General features: G+C 41.7%; 1 protein-coding gene across 1 annotated transcript in view; it reads right to left on the bottom strand.

Annotated features, from left to right (window-relative positions):
• Positions 1-424: 424 nt before the first annotated feature.
• The window catches only part of PNPLA8 (patatin like domain 8, phospholipase A2), a gene marked incomplete at its 5' end in the record, with an annotated part of 47,350 nt that continues 25,112 nt past the window's right edge, over positions 425-22,662 (bottom strand). The window contains 4 exon segments of the mRNA NM_001171272.1: positions 425-1,408; positions 5,941-6,136; positions 17,280-17,474; positions 20,387-20,444. Coding sequence (NP_001164743.1) covers positions 1,134-1,408; positions 5,941-6,136; positions 17,280-17,474; positions 20,387-20,444 — 724 coding nt within the window. The 3' untranslated portion in view covers positions 425-1,133.

Genomic DNA, 22,662 nt, shown 5'->3' with positions numbered 1-22,662 from the left:
AATAGCACCAGGGTGGGGTTCAGCTTAGCCATTAGGACACTGGCTAAGACATCTGTGTCCCACATCCGAAGACCCAACTCAACACCTGGCTCCAGCTCCCTGCCAATGCTGATCCAGAGAGGCTGTGGTGATACAGCTCAAAGAGGCTGGGTCCCTGCAATCCATGTGGGAGACCTGGGCTGAGTTTCCAGCTCCTAATTTTGGCCTGGTCCAGTCCTGGTTGTTGTGGGCATTTGTAGATGGGAGCACTCTCTCACTCCCTCTCCCTCTCCCTTTCTCTTTCCTGTCTCTGTCTCTTTAAAAAAAAAGAAAAAAAAAAAAAAAACTTGGAAAAAGTGACATTAGCCTTTTAACAACAGATTATTTCAATATTTTATTTCTGTTAATTATAGGAATATTTTCTCAGTAAATTCAAACAATGAATTTGGGAACAGCAGATGATAAGTCAGAGCTAGACCAAGGAAGTTCACACACAGTACTCTTGACATTTCTGGGGGAAAAAGTGGTTGGCTGTAACGTGGCCTTTCTTTTTAATCAAACAGCATTGAAATAAGCAATTTTTGAATAGAAAACTGTACCTGTTTACTTCATATTTCAAATGTAAAAGTACTTTAATAGAGAAAATTCTACTTTCTGAATCTACTTAGATGGTATTACAGCCAAAGTTTGCATGTGGATTGCAGAGTGTGACTAGTGAAAACATAAGTAATGTAAATTTAAGAAATTAGCTTTCCACATGAAAGAAAGCCAATGATCACATAATTCAACATGATTATGATGAGTTAAGCAAAAACACAAAGTATAATATGATAGTTTTCAGTTTCTTATTTGGCACATATATTAATTTTCAAACATCAAACACTTTAACATCAGTATCTACTAAAACCAACTAGGACAACAGTACAATTCCTAGAGCTTAATTATTAACATCTTAAAAATCTAATTTCTATAGACACTCTGTGACCGAGCTTTTCCTCTGTGCTATGAGAGCTGGTTGAAGCACCATCTTTTTCAGGATTCCCCAGAATTCGTCACTACTTCAAAGTTGACTCATGTTGAGGCCCACAGTTCCTACTGAACTGGGTGGATCTTCCGTGCACAGGCCCTCATTAGAAAAGATACACATATGCTCATCACAATTTTGAAAAGAATGGAAGGCCTTCATACATGTCAGTTTTTAATTTTATCCAATCATTAATTTTCTGCAGGGTTGTTTTTTCTTGACTCAGTATTTTTGCAACTTTCTTCATCTTGTGTTCATTTCTTTCTATGTACTTCGAGCCTTCCAGCTGCAGCTGATCCAATTTCTCATTTCGACTCTCATCCAGAGGTATGTTTTCACACATTACGGGATTGAATCTAAAATAGGTGTCAGGAGGTAACAGGCCATCCAGCATGATATGGACCTCTGGGGTAAGAAAGAAGGGCACGGGGTGAGTTATTCTGCAATGGTTTATTATCTTTACTTAATACTATCTTTTTAGACACATTACAGAAACTTACTTTACCACTCACACTAATTAACAGTAGGAGAAATCCACATGAATGAAGAACACTACAAAAAGAAATTTATCTTCCAAAATATTTAATACTATTTGGCTAAATTAAGATACTTGTTCCAGTATTCTCATCTCTCTGTGCTTTTGGTCATACTGTTCACCACTACTGAAATGCCTTTCCAAGCTTTCATTTTTGTTTTTAATTTTTTCATATCATCTTTATTGAGATATTATCTAAATACAATAAATTTTACCAATTTTTTAAAATGACTGATTTGCAGAGTTACAGAGAGAGAGGAAGAGACAGAGATCTTCCAACTGCAGGCTTACTCCCCAACCACCACAACAGCCAGGGCTGCACCAGGCGGAAGCCAGGACCCTGGAACCCCATCCAGGTCTCCCACATGTGCGCAGGAGCCCAAGAACTTGGGCCATCTTCTGCTGCTTTTTCAGGTGCATTAGTAAGGAGCTGGATTCAAATGGTGCAACAGGAACTTCAACAGGCCCCCACATTGGATGCCAGCATTGCAGGTGGCAGCTTAACCTGCTATACCACCATGCCAGCCCCCAAATTCACCAATTTTAACTGTATAATTTGACACATTTTGACAAACTATACAATGTATACACTTGTGTAACCAAAATAATCACAATACAGACTACTTCCATCACTTCAAAAAGTTCTTTCAGCCTCTTTGTAACTGGTTCTCCTGTACCCACTTCCTTGGTTTCCTATGAACAGAATCCTATGTTTATAGCTTTTTCTCTGTCCATCTTCTTTCATGTAGTCACATGCTTTTAAGACTCATCCATGTTGCAGCTACACCAAGAGACCCCTGCTTTTTATTGGTGAGTACTATCACCTTGCACAGATATAACATGAATTGTTCTCTCCAGTTTTGATCTGGCTGTCTTCAGTTTTTAGTTATTAATAATAATTCTGCTCTAAACATGTACATAGATCTTTCTGTGACTGCATGACTCCTTTGCTCTTAGCTAAAAGCCAACGGATGAAATTGCTGGGTCACACAGTAAAATATGTCTTTTTTTTTTAAGAATTGCCACAGTCTCCTAAAATGATGGTTCCATTTTGATAAGAATTGCACTGAATTGACAGATCAAATTTGTGATCTGACACACTAACAATATTAAAATTTTCAACAATGAGCATAGTGTACCTACTGATATGTTTACACTTTTTAATTTCTCTCAGTAATGTATCACAGTTTTTGCTGTTATATCTTACATATAATTTGTTAAATAACTCTCTAAGTATTTGATATTTTGATGCCATTAGATCTAAGCACATATTTAATTTTAATTTCCAATTGTTCATTGCTACTATGCAGAAATATAATTTTTGGGCTTTTTAAAATCCTGTACTCTTCAACCTTCCTACACTCACTTATTAATTTTAGATTTTTTTCTTTCTCCATCTGCTTGAAAGGCAGAACACCAGACAGAGATAGAGACTGTGGGAGAGCTCTTCCACCCACTAGTACATTCCTCAAATGCCGGCAACAGCCAGGGCTGGGCCAGGTCGAAGCCAGGAGTCCAGAACTCCATCCAAGTCACCCAAGTGAGTGGCAGGGGCATTAGCACCAAGCTGGACTGGAAGCAGAGTTGCTAGCCCTGGAACTGAACTCTGATATGAGAAGCAGGCACTTCAAGCAGAAGCTTAACCTGCTGTATCACAATATCAGCTCCCACAGTTCTAGCTTTTTTTTTTTTCCCCATAGATTCCTTAGGGTTGTCAACATAGGTAAATGTCCTAAACACAATGTCCATAAAATTCTACTTCTTCCTTTCTAATCTATCTTCCTTTTATTTACTTTCTACACTACACAGTGTTGACTGGAAGTGATGAAAACAGACATCTTACTCTGTTCCTGATCTTAGGTGGAAAGTATTTGATCTTTTACTATTAAAACATAATGCTAGGGGCCAATGCTGTGGCACGGTGGGTAAAGCCACCACCTGCAGTGCCAGCATCCCATATGAGTGCTGGTTCAAGACCTGGCTACTCCACTTCCAATCCAGCTCTCTGCTATGCCCTGGGAAAGCAGTAGAAGATGGTCCAAGTGCTTGGGCCCCTGCACCCACGTGGGAAACTGGGAAGAAGCTCCAGGCTCCTGGCTTCATTCAGACTGGTGCAGCTCTGGCTGTTGTGGCTATTTGTGGGGTGAACCAGTAGATTGAATACCTCTCTCTCACTCTTTCTCTCTGCCTCTCTGTAACTCTTTTAAATAAATAAATAAAGCTTTAAAAAATTATATAATGCTAGCTCTTGTTTTTGTAGATGCCCTTTATCAGGTTGAGGTTCCTTTCTATTGCTAATTTTCAGGGAGTTTCTAAAATCATGAATGGATGCTGGATCCTGTCATTTATCTTTTCTGCATTTATTGAGATGGTATATACTTTCCCTTTTTCAGTCTGTTAACATGGTTACATTGATTTTTAGAAATGTTAATCCCAAATGAACCATACTTGAACATAGTGCATTCTCCTTTTTATACATTGCTGAATCAGATTTATTGTATATCTTATGAATTTCTGCATTCATATTAATGGAATACTGGTTGATAGCTCTCTCTTTTTCCAAAATATTTTTGTCTGGTTTTGGTATCAGGTTAATGCTGCCCTTAGAGAATAAAAACAACAACAAAAAAAACTAAATTTTTTTTTTTTTTTGACAGGCAGAGTGGACAGTGAGAGAGAGAGACAGCGAGAAAGGTCTTCCTTTGCCGTTGGTTCACCCTCCAATGGCCACTGCGGCTGGCGCGCTGCAGCTGGTATATCGTGCTGATCCAAAGGCAGGAGCCAGGTGTTTCTCCTGGTCTCCCATGGGGTGCAGGGCCCAAGGACTTGGGCCATCCTCTACTGCCCTCCCAGGCCACAGCAGAGAGCTGGCCTGGAAGAGGGGCAACCGGGACAGAATCCGGCGCCCCGACCGGGACTAGAACCGGGTGTGCTGGCGCCGCAAGGCGGAGGATTAGCCTAGTGAGCCGCAGCACCGGCCTGGAATTTCCTTTAGATAAACAACTGTATGTGTATGTGGTTATGAGTGTGTATGTTTTTATCACCTTCAAACAATTGGAACCGTATATGTAGAGCTGGACTGGAAGAGGGGCAACCAGGACAGACAGAATCCGGTGCCCCGGCACCCAGACTGGGACTAGAACCCAGTGTGCCGGCGCCGCAGGCAGAGGATTAGCCTATTGAGCCTCGGGGGTTATCATTTAATGAATGAAAATCCTCATTTAGGTTAATGGCTCAGCCAAGTACATGTTGATATGCAAAGAATGGCATTTAGAAACAACAGGCTAAGTGATAACGGTAAAAAACACCCAGCAACATAATTCACGCATGACCTAAAAGTAAGAGAGTAAAATGGGGCTCTAAACCTCAAGACCAAAATCAGAAACTGAACACACTGGCAGAATGCCTACTATGTGCCAGGCATTCACTCCATAGCAAAGCAGGTACATCAAAGTTCAGTGGCTAAGTTTTTCCCTTGCATTCCTGTGGGACAGAGACAATAAACAGGTAAAGAAACGAAAGAGAAGACATATCCATGACAAGATAAATGCTCTAAGAGGAAGACAAAGAAGTTGCGTAAAGGGTGAGAATGAGTGGGGAGGGAACTGGAAGAGCGGCCGGGAACAGCTGCACTGAGGAAGTGATGCTTGAGCAGAGGCCCGAGTGAAATAAGGAGCAAGCATCAGAAGGTACTTCAAAAAGCATGGAAAATGGAATTGAAAATTAAGTTTAATTCACTGCAGATAATACCTGAAATCCATGTATATGAGAGATCTCCAAAAAGCTTATAGCAAATACATATTATGAAAAGATAACACATGGATTTAAAGAAGCTTAGTTCTTATCAGGCCTGGAAAACTTCAAAGAACAAGGCTTTGGGATTTTGTTGCAAGTGTGATGGGAAGCCCAGAGGGCACTGAGACTCGCAAAGAGGTCCCGACTGGCATTTCAGAAGCACCACTTTGGTCTTTGCCTGCAGACTAGGCCACAGGAACAGCAAAAGCAGAAGCAAGAACTTACTCGAGTTCCTGTTTGTCTCTACATTACTAATCTTAACTCCACGAGTCCTACAGCACCCTCACTGTTACCACAAGTATCACTGAACCGATCTAACTCTGCTTGTCGCCTTTCCCCTCTTCACTGGCTTAAGGGTCTCCGGTGAAGCTTTTAAGTTATCTCCAAAGGTCGGCAGGCAAAGGCAGCACCAGCTCCAAGATGAACAGTCTCTATTCTAGGGTCTCTTAACAAGAGATGGATGGCAAGAAAGGAAAACAGCACAACACTTGCTTCCTCATGCTTCTGATGCCTACAATGCAACACCCTTTCACAGCTGGGATGAGCATCTTCTACTGGAAACCGAATGCCAGAGGTTGAAGTGTGGCAAGGTAGCAAACAGACTAACCTTCTGTATCTGTAGCACTGTTGATAACATTGGAGAGTTTGGTTTTCAGACTTGTGTATGTTGTATTGTTTCTCACATCGCTCTCGTACCGGCCGGTGCCCAGGGACACTATGCACTCCAACGGCGCATCTGGCCAAAGACATTTACACTCATGCATTGCCAGTGCTGAAGGGTTATTCAGGAGCAAACCTCCGTCCTGCAAAAGGCAAAGCAGTGAAAAAGAAATCGCAAAGCGAAATTGTACTTTGTAAATAGGACAACAGAAACTGCATTTTAAACCAATTGACATTTATTTATCAGGAAAATTAGAATGTTTAATAAGCTAAACAACAAACTATTTAAAAACAAGAAGTTACTTTGAAATAAATATATTTTATACAACATAGTTGCCAAAAAAAAAAAAAAAAAAAAACAACTGTGAAGACTCACTGGCTGGGACCAGAGTCATGGTACAAGGGGTTAAGTCACTGCTTGTGATACCGTCATTCTATATCGGAGCACTGGCTCAGTCTTAGCTGCTCTGATTCTGATCCAGCTCCTTGTTAATGGCCCTGGGAAGGCAGTGGGTGATGGGCCAAGTTCTTGGGACCATGCCATCCACATGGGAGACATGGATGGAGTACCTGGATCCTGAATTCAGCTTGGTCCAACCCGGGCCGTTCAGGGAGTGAACCAGCAGATGGAAGATACCTTTCTTTCTCTCTATAACTGCCTTTCAATTAAATAAAAAAATATTTAAAAAATTTAAGTCTAACAAAAGAACTGTGGTTCTACCAAACAATTAAAATTAAAGTTAAAAATCTTTCCTCACATATCAAACATAATCAAAATAATTCTGAACGGAAAGAAATTTTTTTAAAGATTATATAGTAAAAAAATCTTTTTTTTTTGGAGTATAGGTTTGGGAATTTTAATGTACATGGAGATTTGACTACTATCACCATCAGGATATGGAACTGTGCCATAAATACTCTTATCTTTTTATAGGCACACCCTCTTCCTCCGCTCCCAAACCAACAACCACTGCTCTGTTCTGATGCCTCACAGTCAGAGCAATGGAATAATACAGCACGAGACCTTTAGAAACTGGCTTGTCTTATGCAGCATGTTATCAGGTTAATCAATAGTTTGATATTGTGATTATAGGAGTATCATATTTGTTTATCCAGATGTTGGCTATCTATGTCTGTGGCATTACGATTACTATAGCTTTAGAGTAAGTTTTTAAATTGGACAGTGTATAAGGCTGGCGCCATGGCTCACTTGGTTAATCCTCCGCCTGCAGCTCCGGCATCCCATATGAGCGCCGGGTTCTAGTCCCGGTTGCTTCTCTTCCAGTCCAGCTCTCAGCTGTGGCCCGGGAAGGCAGTGGAGGATGGCTCAAGTGCTTGGGCCCTGAACCTGCATGGGAGACCAGGAGGAAGCACCTGGCTCCTGGCTTCAGATAGGTGCAGCGCCGGCCGTGGCAGCCATTTGGGGAGTGAACCAATGGAAGGAAGACCTTTCTCAGTCTCTCTCTCTGTCTATAACTCTGTCAGATAAAAAAAAAAAAAAATCGTTAAACTGGACAGTGTAACTTCTCCAAACTTGTTCCTTTTCAAAAATGTGTTTTAGTTGGGGGCTGGGCTGTAGCATAGTAGGTAAAGCTGTTGCCTGCAGTGCCAGCATCCCATATGGGCACCGATTCAAGTCCCAGCTGCTCCACTTCCAATCCAACACTCCGCTATGGCCTGGGAAAGCAGTAGAAGATGTCCCAAGTCCTTGGGCCCCTGCATCCACGTGCGAGACCCAGAGGAAGCTCCTGGCTCCTAGTTTCGGATCAGTGCAACTCCAGCCATTGTGGCCAACTAGGGAATGAACCAGCAGGTGGAAGACTTCTCTCTCTCTGTCTGCCTCTCCTTCTCTCTCTGTGTATCTCTGACTTTCAAATACACAAATAAATCTTTTAAAAAACTGTTTTAGCTATTTTAACTCCTCTGCATTTATATGTAAGCTTTACAATCTCATTGATGGCTAAACAAAACCCTATCACACTTTTATTAGTGCTATATTATATTTACAAGTCATTATGAGGGTAACTGATATTTTTACTGTGTTGAATATTTTAATCATAGTATAATGGCCATTTATTTGGACTTCTTTTATTTCTTTCACCAGCATTTTGTTGTTTTTAACATACAGTTGTCGGGGCTGGCGCTGTGGCATAGCAAGTAAAGCTACCACCTACAGTGCCGGCATCCCACATGGGCGCTGATTGGAGTCCCAGCTGTTCTACTTCTGATGCAGCTCTCTGGTATGGCCTGGGAAAGTAGTAGAAGATGGTCCAATTCCTTGGGCCCCTGCACCCACATGGGAAGCCTGGAAGAAACTCCTGGCTCCTGGTTTCAGATTAGCCATTGTGGCCATTTGGGGAGTGAACCAGAGGATGGAAGACCTCTCTCTCTCTCTCTCCCTCCCTCCCTCTGCCTCTGCCTCTCTGTAACTCTGCCTTTCAAACAAATAAATAAATCTTAACAAAAAAACCATACAGATGTCTATCTTCTGCTAGATTTATACCAAGTACTTATTTTTTTGAGCTATTATAAACAACACTGCTTTTTTTTTGTTATATTTTTAGTTTCCAATTAGCCATTGCTTCTATATAGGAATATAACTGATTCTCCTAAGTAGTTTTGTTTTGCTGTATAAAGCCATCTATCCCACATCCACACACTAGCATCAACACTACTGTTCTCTGGAAGTAATAAAATACGTAGGATTTTGTTCTACTAATGAGGTATACTACTGTTACTAAAATTCCTCATGATGCGTGAAGGAGAAACACCCCACATATTTTTGTGAACCTATGCTTACTTATTTTAGGGAGAGTGACAATGTTTATTTCATGAAATCATAACCAATAATAACTCTTCAGTAATGCATTAACAATAAAATAACTTTCACAAAAAGATATATCTCAAACACTATTCCAGTTAGATCAGTTAGATCCCACTAGAACACACACAGAAATGTTCCAAAATGTCAGCCTCACTTCCCAGTGAAGAGCTGAGTGTTTAGTTACGGGCTAGCCAGTCTGAGGCTAAGGGACATTAGTTATCACATACATCATCACCAATGTGCAGCTCTGCACTATCTTTGAGACAGCAGCGATACACAGGGCTGGGCTGACTCTCAGAAAAGCAGTGTGCCCACGTCCCTTCATTGCTTATTCCATTTTCCACTTTAGCATGGGCTGCTGGCTGCCACTTCCAGCCCAATTTCTACCTTCCCAACCACTCTCTAACTACACGTCTTCAAGAGAATGTGTCTTAGGTTTCCTGTTGTGGTTTTCATGAGAAGATGCTATCCTTTTGAAAGTTATCTCTTGTCCTTAGGGGTCCATGTTTTCCATAATCCCACCATATTCCAGGGCTTTAGCTCTGTTACCATCTCTTCGTGGCTGAGATGTGCCTGAGCAGGGCATTTTCTGAAATCTAAACTGCACAAGGATGGTCTGGGCACAGCCTGGGTTTGAGGTGACTGGGGTTGGGGGAAGTTGACCTCGTTTGCCACCTGACTTGCAGTAGCTCTCCTACAAACAGTGAAGCCTCGTTCCCTTGGCTGGGTCCAGGGAGAGGTCTTTGTATGAAGAGCAAAATGAGGGTAGCAGATATACTGGTATTATGTTTATCTTCGTTATGGATTCAAAACAGTGACTTTCAGTGTCGGTTCTAATAAACAAGTTAAATACCTATCACTCCTCAACTCAAAGTAGCATCGCAGAGAATATGCACCAAAGATCAGAATCCTAAACTAAACGAGTTAAGAATGTGAGAAGGAGGCCTTCTCTGATACCAAGTAGTTTGTTCCAGTTGATTGATTAAAAACCCAACGTCAGAATACGAAGCTTGAAGTAACTGCAAGTTTTAGGGAGTGCTATCCTTGTGTAGGCTGAGTTGAAGGCAGGTGAACTGAGATGTTATCTGCTGGAAATGATCTTTTGGCCACTAAGCCCACTTGTCTCAAAGAACTAGTACAGGCTGAGTTCACATGTCACTCTAAACGCTAAGTGCCTTCATCCCCATAATAAAATTCAATTCTCTGTGCTTCCCCTCCCCCGACATCCTAAAACACTTCCCCACTGTGCTCTGTGAAACTGTTCCACTGTTAACATTCCCAGTGGCATAAACTGCTCTCTTCCTCTATGATTTTACAGGAATATGGCTTTTCCCTGATACCATCTCCCCAAGTACTTGTTGATTTTCTTATTATCTGATGGACTTTGGGGCTAGGAGGTGGAGTGTTACTTTATTTGTTCTGTAGTGCTTTCTTCTAGATCATTAGTCCCAAACCACCTGGAAAAGATATGCTTTTTGTGGGCTGTGCCATTTAGGCTCCTATCTCCTCTTCACCACTGTCCATATATCAATCTCCAGTCATTCCTTCTCACTCAATGAATTAGGCCAGCACCAGAATTCCTTGCCACCTAAAGTCATTATGATATCCAATGTGACTTCAACTTATTTACAGTACCTTGAGATCTTACTTCCTCAAGCTCTTATATTCTGAAAACTATTCCATTTATTCTCTGAAGGCCACACCCCAGACTTTGTCATAAAGGTTAACGGGATCATACAGCGCACACTCTTTTGGCACTACTTCTTGCACTTAAAATAATGCCTCTGAGATTCATCCATATTGCTGTAAATGTCAGTAATATTCCCTCACCACTGAGCAATAATCCATTATTTGAAAAATACCACAGTTTATCCATTCATCAGTTGAAAGGAAGTTTTAAAAAACTGTATTGATTTATTTGAAAGGAAAAGAGACAGAGAGAGAAGTGGAGGGGGGAGAGGGAGAGGGAGAAGGAGAGAGAGAGAGAAAGAGAGAGAGGGAGGGAGGGAGGGAGGGAGAGAGAGAGAGAGAGAGAGAAAGAGAAAGAGAAAGAGAAAGAGAGAAGGAGGGAGGGAGAGAGAGAGAAAGAGAGAAAGAGAGAAGAGAGAAGAGAGAGGAAAGAATCTCTCATCTGTCAGTTTACTCCCCCAAATGCCTGCAACAGCCAGGGCTGGGCCAAGCTGAAGCCAGGAGCCAGGGGCTTCATCCAGAGCTCCCATGTGGGTGGCAAGGACTCAACTACTTGGGTCATCACCTGCTACCCCCCAGAATGCACATTAGCAGGCAGCTGGAATCACAAGTGAAGCCAGGACTCAAATCAGGCACTTTGATGTGGAATACAGGTGTGCTACATAGCAACTCCACACCTGGAACTATTTTTAAATTTAGCTACTTTTATAGAGTTAGCTACCTTTATAAACAGGTCTGAACTGTTTAACTTTGTGAAAATCTACCGGATTCCTTAAATGTAGGTAGTAATTATTTCCTACAAGTTTTCTCAAGTACAAATTTTAAGTTAATTCTTTCTTTTTTTTATTTTTTATTTTTGACAGGCAGAGTGGATAGTGAGAGAGAGAGAGACAGAGGGAAAGGTCTTCCTTTTTGCCATTGGTTCACCCTCAGCCATTGTGGCTGGCACGCTGCGGCTGGCACGCTGTGGCTGGCGCATTGCGCTAATCCAAAGCCAGGAGCCAGGTGCTTCTCCTGGTCTCCCATGCAGGTGCAGGGCCCAACGACTTGGGCTATCCTCCACTGCACTCCCGGGCCATAGCAGAGAGCTGGACTGGAAGAGGGGCAACCAGGATAGAATCCGGCACCCCGACCGGAACTAGAACCTGGGGTGCCGGCGCCACAGGCAGAGGATTAACCTATTGAGCCGTGGTGCCGGCCTCAATTTTGTTTTAATTAATATGACATTAGAATGATACCTGGTCCATGACAGAGGTAACACTTTTAATTTTAATATAGCAAAAGCATTATTTTTGTGACTAAAGCATTTTTATCTTAAATTCTACAGTTGTTGAATTCTGTATGATTTGAAATCAATGGGCATCTTAGAGGAAACAGTCTTTCATTATTATAAAAGACCTTAAGCATGGATCAGAATAGCAGAAGAGATGAAAGGCAAATGAGGTTAACAGAATGAACCCCAGAGTTTAAAACTGCCAGGTTTCCAATGGTTTCACCAGACGTTTTCTGTTCCTTCAAATCTGCCCACTTTTCATCAAAAAGGTGGAGCAGTTAAGGTCTGGGGCAAGCACGGCTGTCCCTAAAGCCCTGCTAGCAGTCAGCCTGCTCTCCTGGAGCAGTCCCGGGGCAATGTCACATCTGTGGCATCTCCTGGGACCGTCCCAGTCATTCAACTATTCAAATTTACAGTTATTCAACTACTATGGACTTGGTATGTGCCATGCACACTGTTAAGTGCTGAAGCAGCACAGACTTCAAAAGTAAAATGAACCGGCCATTACAGCCATCTGGGGAGTGAATCAGCAGGAAAACCTCCCTCCCTCTCCCTCCTCTCTCTCTCTCTCTCTCTCTCTGTTTCTGCCGTTAAAATAAATAAATAAAAATCTTTAAAAATGAAATGAAATCAAATAATTTACCAATTGTCTCTCAAAGAAATACACAGTCAGGATTCTGTTTTAAGTACACTACATTTATATATGCTTAATAGCCTAAAATGTAAATATACTTTTTCTTGCTTTTAATGTATATATTTCATCATTTCAAATCACAGCATCTATTAGAAAATAAGCACTAGTCAAGGTCAATGCCTCCTGATTATCTCATCTTCTTGCCTTTTTTTCTGAGTTTTTTATTTCTGAGTTGTTTCAAAAATTCTTTTTTACACCTATCTTTTTTTTTTTTTTTTTTTTTGACAGGCAGAGTTAGTGAAAGAGAGAGACAGAGAGAAAGGTCTTCCTTCCATTGGTTCACCCCACAAATGGCCGCTATGGCCAGCGTGCTGCGCCGATCCGAAGCCAGGAGCCAGGTGCTTCCTCCTGGTCTCCCATGTGGGTGCAGGGCCCAAGCACTTGGGCCATCCTCCACTGCCTTTCCGGGCCACAGCAGAGAGCTGGAATGGAAGAGGAACAACTGGGACAGAATCCGGCACCCAAACCGGGACTAGAACCGGGGTGCTGGCGTTGCAGGCGGAGGATTAGCCAAGTGAGCCGCGGTGCCAGCCTACACACCTATCTTTCTATTACTGAATTTCTCATTTCATTATATGACTATGCTTATATTTTGGAGCCTGGACTATTTTTTTTTTTTATTTGAGAGGCAGAGTTAGAGAGTTAGAGAGAGAGAGAGAGAGAGGGAGAGATAGAAAAGATCATCCATCCACTGGGTCACTCCCCAAATGATGGCAATAGCCAGGGAGGGGTCGAAGTCAGGCAGAAGTCAGGAGCCAGGAGCTTCTTGCAGGTCTCCCACAAGGGTACAGGGGTCCAAGAACTTGAGCCATCTTCCACTGCTTTCCCAGGTGCATTAGCAGGGAGCTGGATCAGAAATGGAGCAGCCAGGACTTGAACTGGTGCCATATGGGACACCAGTGTTGCAGGCAGCAGCTTAACCTGTTATGACACAACACCAGCCCCTAACCTGGGCTATTTGTGTGGGTAGGACCCAGGAAACACAAACAATATACTAGCTATAACTGAAAACCTTTATATCCTTCATGGCTAGCAGAGTGCCTGGCATTGGTTAAGTACTATGTTCCTATTCAGTTATAATGAAAATGACAAATTGTGGTATGGCACAGGTATAATTTGGCAAGTGAGAGGCAGCCTCTTTCTGCTGAAAGCTCTCTTTATCTGAAATATTTAAATGAAATTTCATAATTATTTTTTAGATTAATACCTTCTAAACTCAGAAAATAACCTTCTAAAATGTAAATAAAGCCTAAGAAGAATAATACATTAGAATCAGTCATCAAAACTTTAGTGCAAACCAATGTACTGGATTCTTTCTTTAGAGATAGGGGATGAACAATTGTGAAGGTGGAGATGGAAACAGGAGAAATGAGGTAATTTTGTATAAAAAAATACTATTTGAAGATAAATTCTATGCTGCTACTTGGGTAGTGGGGAGGGACTGCAGCTCATCAAAAAGAACTATTCCCACTTTCCAATTTTCTAGAACAGGTAATGTACTTTGTAAATATTGTAATAATATTCTTTTTATAGTCAATGGTGAGTGAAATCTCCCCATCCATCTAGTCTAGTCACTAACCTATAATTTATATTTTACCTGACTCCGGAAAGGATGTGAAGTAAATTACATTAAACATAAATCAGACATGACAGTTAAAAGGGATTTTTAAAGAGACTGGAAATACTGAATGTGATTATTCAAAGAATTTAGGATGATGAGTAGGTTATAATACGAACCATATTTTTTTTTAAGATTTATTTATTTGAAAGTAAGAGTTACAGAGAGAGGACAGAGAGAGAGAGAGAGGAGAGGGATCTTCTATCTGCCGATTCACTACCCAAGTGGCCACAACAACCAGGGTTGAGGCAGGTCGAAGACAGGAGCCAGGAGCTTCACCCTGGTTTCCCACATGAATGGCAGGGACCCAAATGTTTGGGCCATCTTTTGCTGCTTTTCCTAGGCCATTAGCAGAGAGCTGGATGAGAAGTGGTGCAGCAGGGACAAGAACCGACAGCCACATGGGATGCTGGAATCACAGGCGGTGGCTTTACCCACTATGCCACAACATCAGTTCCCATATTTTAGTTTTAAATATGGTTTGTTATATGTAATCAACAGAAACTTGAGAACTATTTACTCCTAAATAAAGAGCGACCAAAATAGCTTCTTTTGAAGTCTGGAAACACGATCCTTAAATGTAGTTACTTAAGACTTTGGTTACTATTTGGTGTAGCTGAAAGTTCATAGGATAAAAACCACCTTGAAGTAATACCTTATAAGCTCTATTACATTTTAGACACATTGTCTAATTTATTTATTCGATTATGACACAGTAAGAATTTAAAAAGAACAGGGGGAAACAGCTGTTAAAAGCAGCAAGCTAGGGGCTGGTGCATGGAGTAGTGGGTAAAGCTGCAATCCACAGAGTCAGCATCCCATATGGGCTCCAGTTCAATCCGGCTGCTCCACAGCCAATCCAGCTCCCTGGTAATGCACCTGGGAAAGTAGCAGAAGATGGCCCAAGTGTCTGAGCCCCTGCACCAATGTGGGAGATCCAGATGAAGCTCCTGGTTCCTGGCTCCTGGCTTCTACCTGGCCCAGCCCCAGCTGGGGGCTGTTCACATTTGGGGAGTGAACTGGTGGATGAAGATCTCTCTCTCTCTCTCTCTCTCTCTCTCTCTGCCTCTCCTTATCTGTATCTCTGACTTTCAAAGAGATGAATAAATCTTAAAAAAAAAAAAAAAAAAAAACAAAACAAAAAAAAAAAACCAGCAATATGGCCCGTGCTGTAGCACAGCAGGCTAACGTCCTGGCCTGAAGCGCGGCATCCCATATGGGTGCCGGTTCGAGACCCGGCTGCTCCACTTCCGATCCAGCTCTCTGCTGTGGCCTGGGAAAGCAGTAGAAGATGTCCCAAGTCCTTGGGCCCCTGCACCCACATGGGAGACCCAGAAGAAGCTCCTGGCTTCGGATCGGTGCAGCTCTGGCCATTGCAGCCAACTGGGGAATGAACCATTGGATGGAAAAGCTCTCTCTCTCTCTGGCTCTCCTCTTCGTGCAACTTTGACTTTCAAATAAATAAATAAATCTTTAAAAAAAAAAACCCAGCAAACTAAATATTAAAATAAAAATTTAATCTTGACTATAAATCCTTAAATCAAAGAAAGAAAGAAACTGAACAGCCAGTACTTTCTGCCCTGAGAGGGTGGAAGTAAAAAGGAAAGGCAAGAAGGGGACATGCCTTCCATAATTCAACAATGACTGACCTGACAAAGTAAGAAATAGTTTGAACTCACTCCAAAGACAAAATGAATTCTATTTTAATCCCTGCAGTACAAAGAGTATGACGTTACTTTTAGAAAAATAAAAAGATAATGGGATAGCTTACAATGATATGTTAGAATATAACTAGGCTTTTCAATCAAAATATAGGGAATATTTTAGTTATTACAACACTGACACATGTAAATTAAAATTATCCACTAAAAAGTTCTAAAATTTATATAGCCTATAAATATAGTTGGTGCAGAATACTAATGTATGAGCTTTCAATGCTATCTGAAAAATCCTTGTCAAAAATATTAGATTGTTCTCAATAGATATCTTAATAGCAAATAAATAAACAGAGCATATATATTTCCATTATTAGAGAGCACAGGATTACTCTCTCCATCAAATGAGACTGAGTTTAAGTGGGATATCAAATAATAAAAAATATTTATTTTGGAAATATCAACTCAAAAGATTTACTGACTTCATTTTTACCGTTTAGTAAGTTATGAATTAAGAGTTCCACAAATAATCAGGGGCAAATTGTCAGAGAAAATTTTTAAGTAAATGAGTCTATGCAACAGAAAAAGAAAAAATTATCAGACATAATACTATACAAATAATTTAATCACAAATTTAGAAGCTGTAATTACAATAGCATCCTAAGTCTATGACTTGAGAGCTGGGATTCCAATCCAGTTACTTAGCTTTTCTTAGGATTCTAATTCCTTAGTGTAACACAAACTCTCCACCTCGTAAGTAGTGATAACTAAGTGAGACAATACATAGAAAGCACTACATCTGTCTGGCACATAGCTAACCTAATGAGTGTTCACGATTATGTCCTCTCCTTCAAAACAGGCCCTCCAAAATTGTCAGACTGGGTTCTGCATTTTAGGAATACATTATTCGTTTTTAAAGTTCTTATTATTTACTGATTTGAAAAGCAGAAAGACAGAGACCACTCATCTGCTGGTTCTCCCCTTACATGCCTGCAATGGCTGAGACTTGGGCCACGCCAAAGCCAGGAACCAGGAACTCAATTCTGGTCTCCCACAGGAGGCAGGTATTCAAGTACTTGAGCTGCTACCTGGTGCCTCCAGGGGTGCGCGTGAGAAGGGACGTGAAATCAGGAGAGGAGCTGGGATTCTAATCCAGGCATTCGGATACGGGATGCAGGCGTCCCAAGCAGCATCTTGGCTGCTGCGCCAAAGGGTTGCCCCTTATTTTTTGTTTTTATGTTTGGAAAGCTAATCCTACATCCAGCTTCATTTTTCTCTCATTAAGATGACCATAATACAGTGAATTCCATCATACTGAATAGACCAAAAAAAAAAAAACTTTTGAAAAATATGCTTTCAAGTCAAGAGTCTTATTCAGTCAAGAAGAGCAAATGCCTTGAGTTGTATATCTTTTGGGTGTGGAAATGCGGATGTCTCCCTGGCTGACCCGTCTGCAGTGCAGTGACGCTGGGTCAGTGCTGAGTCCCTGACTCACGGAACACATGCAAAGGGAAGCCACACAGGCCCACGTACCTGATGGAGATCATTTCCCAGGGCGTATTCTGCAAAGTAGCCCGGAGCAGCAGAGGAGGCTCTGATGGCCTGCCACATCTTGTACTGACAGCCTCCCAGGTAATGAGACTGGCTGCCGGGGAAGTGACCGTAGTTCCGGAACACAAAAGCTTTCGGCGTTGACCCTCGGTTTACTATGGTGCTTACAGCAGCTACCTGGTGAATGAAAAAGTGAAGACCACCACAGTTAGCAGCAATTTTTGCAATCTGTGAACATCAAGTACTATTTAGTAGCATGAATAAACAATCTACAACTCTATCGAACATGGTAAATGTGTAACAAATAAAACATTGAGCAAAGGGAACCACATCTTTCTTAAGTAGCTGATTTCTTTGTGGTACTGAGAGAATTCTGAGACATGTATTTTAAAAGAACAATAAGAAGAGATGTACTTGACTGTATAATTTAAAAAGACATTCAGGAGGGCATCTATTTCCAGACCTTTAATAATAACTGGCGCAGTGCTGGTCTCAACGGCTGACACCTTAGACATGAGACACTATGCTATTTCCATGGGGTCGTTACGGTGTCTTTGTTTCTGTGCTCTTTGAAAGCATCTGTACTTCAGTAAAGCCGAGCTGCATCATTACACAAACTCCTGGGACTTCCAGATCAGTTATTAAAAAACCACGTCAGCCACCCCGCGTCTCAGACTGCATCGCTGTCAGCTGAATTTTATAAAATGTGCTGTATTTGTTAATGATCCGAGACACAAACTTAAGAAGTTGGAAGGTACTGCTGAGGCTGAAGTTGCTAGTGTCCTGTGCTAAGCCCTGCTGGGAGCCTATTTACTTGTTATTTAATTAAAAAAAAAAAAAAAAGAGTTATATCCCAAATTCCTGAGAGTAATTCAAGTATGTCTCTGGGCCACCCTGGAAAAGTGTTAGCCATACAATAAAATCTGGAAGGGCCGGCGCTGCGGCTCACTAGGCTAATCCTCCGCCTAGCGGCGCCGGCACACCGGGTTCTAGTCCCGGTCGGGGCGCCGGATTCTGTCCCGGTTGCCCCTCTTCCAGGCCAGCTCTCTGCTGTGGCCAGGGAGTGCAGTGGAGCATGGCCCAAGTGCTTGGGCCCTGTACCCCATGGGAGAACAGGAGAAGCACCTGGCTCCTGCCTTCGGATCAGCGCAATGCGCTGGCCGCGGTAGCCATTAGAGGGTGAACCAACGGAAAAGGAAGACCTTTCTCTCTGTCTCTCTCTCTCTCTCTCACTGTCCACTCTGCCTGTCAAAAAACAAAACAAAACAAAACAAAACCAAAAACAAAAAAACAAAACAAAACAAAACAAAACCAGTAATCTGGAGGGATTTTCTACAATGAGTACATATTAAGGGCTAATTAAGACAAGTTTGGGTGGCTGCTCCATTTACCATGACGAATGAGTTTCTGAGGTGGCTGAAGCTTCCACACACTCACTCTGTTTTTTTGTTTTTTGTTTTTTTTTTTTTTTTTAATGACAGCTTCACAATTCAAAAGCAAGCAAATGAAAAAGGAGCCCTGGACATACAGGTGAATACACAGTGATGCAGACTACACCTGAGGATGCTCTCCCAGAGAGCTCAGTCATCTCTTTATTGATACCTGCGAGGCCCTGTGTGGTCTGACCTGCTCACCCTTCCAGCCTCACTCCACACACCGCCCTTGCACCCATAGCCTCTAGTCTTCAGGAAGCCTTTCGCTCCTGGGAATTCTCCACGCCTCCTCCTCCACAGGTCATTCCCTTTGCTAAAGATTCCATTCAGGGGCCTTCCCTTAGGTCCTTCTAAATATATGCTTTCAACCAACTGTTTTTGTAGCAATTGCACTGATTTCAGGGAAATTATATCTTATCTGTGTTACATCTACATTTTACCTACACTGCCCTATGGAGCTAATAAATAAATCTATGTCTGTATTTGCTCACTAACATGCCCAAGGTGCATGGCACAGTGCATATATAATTAATATTTCCAGGATCAATAAATGTATTACTATGCCAGAGTTTAGGAATGAACAGAGTGTTACATGATTTCTCATGGCTATAGCTTGTCATCTGAGAATAAATACAAGCTGCCTGGGTTTCCAAGGTACAGAAATTCTATTCCTAAATCAAATATTAAAGAGAACAGAACTCAAGCAAATCTCAAATCACTAGGAATAAACAAATAAACAAGTGAATGGGAGCCACAGTGAGATGTATCTAAATGACATTACATTTTTTAAAAGCGGGATTCCATTTGGACATTAATCTAATCAAACACACACACACACACACACACAAATATACAGGAGGCACATAAAGTTCTCTTTAAAAATCTAAGAGAAAAAAATGCCATAACTTTCCTTAAATCACTGGAATTAATTTAAATAATTGTGATAAAGTAAATCTTTCTTATTTTTAGTCCTAGTTTTTCACATTCTTATGTGTTTATTATACTTTTACTGGATACAGAAAAGGTTTAATGATTGCATTCTTTATCTTCATGGAAGAAGGAATTAGCATATAATCCACTAGAAGAAATTCCAAAGAATTTTCTTTCACCCAAGTGGCCTACAAAATGTTCATGGAAATGTGTATTATGAAAAGACTATGTACCCATGGACTTTAAAATACAATTATGGGGGGCCGGCACTGTGGCTTATTGGTAGAGCCGCTGCCTGCAGTGCCGGCATCCCATATGGGCGCCAGTTCGATTCCTGGCTGCTCCAATTCCAGTCCAGCTCTCTGCTCTGGCCTGGGAAAGCAGTAGAAGAAGGCCCAAGTCCTTGAGCCCCTGCACCCATGTGGGAGACCTGGAAGAAGCTCCTGGCTCCTTGCTTTAGATCAACATAGCTCCCAGCTGTTGCAGCCATTATGGAGTGAACCAGCGGATGGAAGACCTCTCTCTCTCTCTTTCTCTCTCTGCCTTTCCTCTCTCTGTAACTCTTTCAAATAAATAAATAAATCTTAAAAAAAATTAAAAAAAAACTGCACCAAGATTCATTTTTAAATTCCATTCTCCATGAACTTTTTGAAGTACTCTCGGAAAAGGGCCCTCACAGACCTTCATTTCCATGGAAGGGTTGTATGTAAGAGACTCAGAGCTTACCTTAGGACACATGGGGTTTCTTGCCGTTTCAATCATTAGTGCAGATCCCATCCTCTCCCTTAAATGAAGGAGAATAAAGAATGTTAACATAATTTTATCTCCTAGCAATCGGGGAACATATACCAGGCAATTACTGTCTGCCCACAGCATTGTCAAAGTGCGAGAAGGGACAAAGAAGTCCAAGAATATCCTTAGGAGGCTTCTGGTCCAATTAGTGAACAGGGAACAGTACAGAGCTATTTATTCATCTATGATTCAAACTGGAAGCACCCACAGTTCAGAGACGGAGCTATCAATATAGGCCGCAATAATGGGGAAAGATGCAGAAGTGTAGCTTGAGAAAGACACCGAGAGGTGGCATGGCAACGTATTCAGAGCCAGGACACCGCAGGGTAAAGGCACGAGGCACAAGAAACCATTCGCGGGGTCCCACTGACAGGATAATGGAGTTGTGCTAAGACTGCAGAATTGCATCCACACTAGTCACTTACCCAACAAACCAGGTCAGGACATTTAGACATTAACCTTGTTTCGGCAGGTAGTACAGAACAGTGTCATCAAGAAACTGCTTTTAAAATCATCTCAGTTGACATTTAAATCACTAGAACAGTACAGAAATGGTCTTGGGTGGCAATTTTCATGAACAGGGAATTTTATTTCAGCGCAGACTTCTTCTAGACTTAAAAACGATGAATCTGCCCCTGCTTTACCAACTCTCTTCAAGAGTAAAGCCATTTTTTCTAAAGACATTTTTCAAATACGACTCCCATTTCTCAACTAGAACGTTAGGGAATCTCACACAAAGGAAATACTAATAAACTGCTTCATGATGTAGCCTTTCCAAGCTTTATAAACATCAGTGTGCAGTGCTTCCCAAAGCGAATGTAATCCTTGTCCTTCCCAACCTGATCTGTTTCCTCTGCAAGAACCTGGTGGAGTTTTATCTTTGTATGGGCCTTTATCTTTTCCTAGAACTCTTGCTGGAAAACTAGAACAGAAATTTTGGGAGCATACTGCATTCACATTTTTAAGTAAAGTTCATATTTATTTTGTATTTAAATCTTGTAATGATCAAACAGCTAAGATGCTTTCATGAATCAGGTTATAAATTCAGAGAGTTAGGAATGATAATTGCTTATTTCAGAGAAACATGAAAATAATTTTAAAAATCCTTATAATTCCTAGATTCTACTGATGCTATGATTAAAAACAGTACCTACAAAATAACAAAATCAGGGCTGGCACTGTGGTAGGTTCTCTGCCTGTGGTGCCAGCATCCCATATGGGTGCCGGATAAAGACCCAGCTCTTCCTCTTCCCATCTACCTCTCTGCTGTGGCCTGTGAAAGCAGTAGGAGATGGCCCAAGCACTTGGGCCCCTGCATCCACATGGGAGACTCGGAAGAAGCTCCTGGCTTCAGATCAGCCCAGCTCTGACAGTTGTGGTCATCTGAGGAGTGAACCAGTGGATGGAAGACCTCTCTCTCTCTCTCTGTAACTCTACCTCTCAAATAAATAAATAAAATCATTATCAGAAAAAAAAAAAAACACCACAAGTGCTGTCAATAAACGCAAAGAAAATTTCATATCAAAAAAGGCCAGAGGGCAGTTGTGGTAGAATATGATAGTAATAGGCCCCGATACATCACTGCTTCCTGGTCTCTATGTATTTGTATAGAGGCCCTTTCCACATACATCCTCAGTTCCAGAGGCTTTGGCCAACAGGGCATCAGCAAACACGCAATTGAACCAAGGCTTGCTAAATGCCTTTGCACTGGGGCCTGTCCTCGGGAAACCCTGACACGGGGATGATGAAATGAGGCCTGGGATGAGAAGGGCCATGTGGAGGGGCAGGGGGTGAGAGACACAGACCCAGCTGGCCCAGACGTATTTGCTGAGCTCTCTGCAGCCAGCCTAATGAGCTCAGGCAAGAACAGAAGTACCCAGGCAGACCAAAGAACTCTGAGCTGAAATCACCACTTCTTTAAGCCACATAGTTTTGGAGTGGTTTGTTTTGCAGCAAACGCTGAGTGAGAAAGTGGCGGTGGGGAGGTAGGGGTACTGAATACAGTTATGAAGTTTATTTTATCAGTGCTGTGACCAAAAATAAAAATCTCTGAAAGGGGAAGAAACAAAATATGCATACACACGAAGGTACTTTCTAAGTAACTAAATGAAAAAAGCATTTCAGAGCAGAGAAGCTGGCTTTACACTAAATGTTTAAGCCTTCATTAAAAATTGTTACTAGAAAGTATCATGATTTTATGATTTCATGAG

Source organism: Oryctolagus cuniculus, chromosome 3 (genome assembly GCF_051225735.1).
Source record: "Oryctolagus cuniculus isolate XC-2025 breed Fujian yellow rabbit chromosome 3, ASM5122573v1, whole genome shotgun sequence".
Lineage (NCBI taxonomy): Eukaryota > Metazoa > Chordata > Mammalia > Lagomorpha > Leporidae > Oryctolagus > Oryctolagus cuniculus.
The sequence above is the reverse complement of the archived record's forward strand: the minus strand, read 5'-3'. Positions and strand labels throughout refer to the sequence as shown.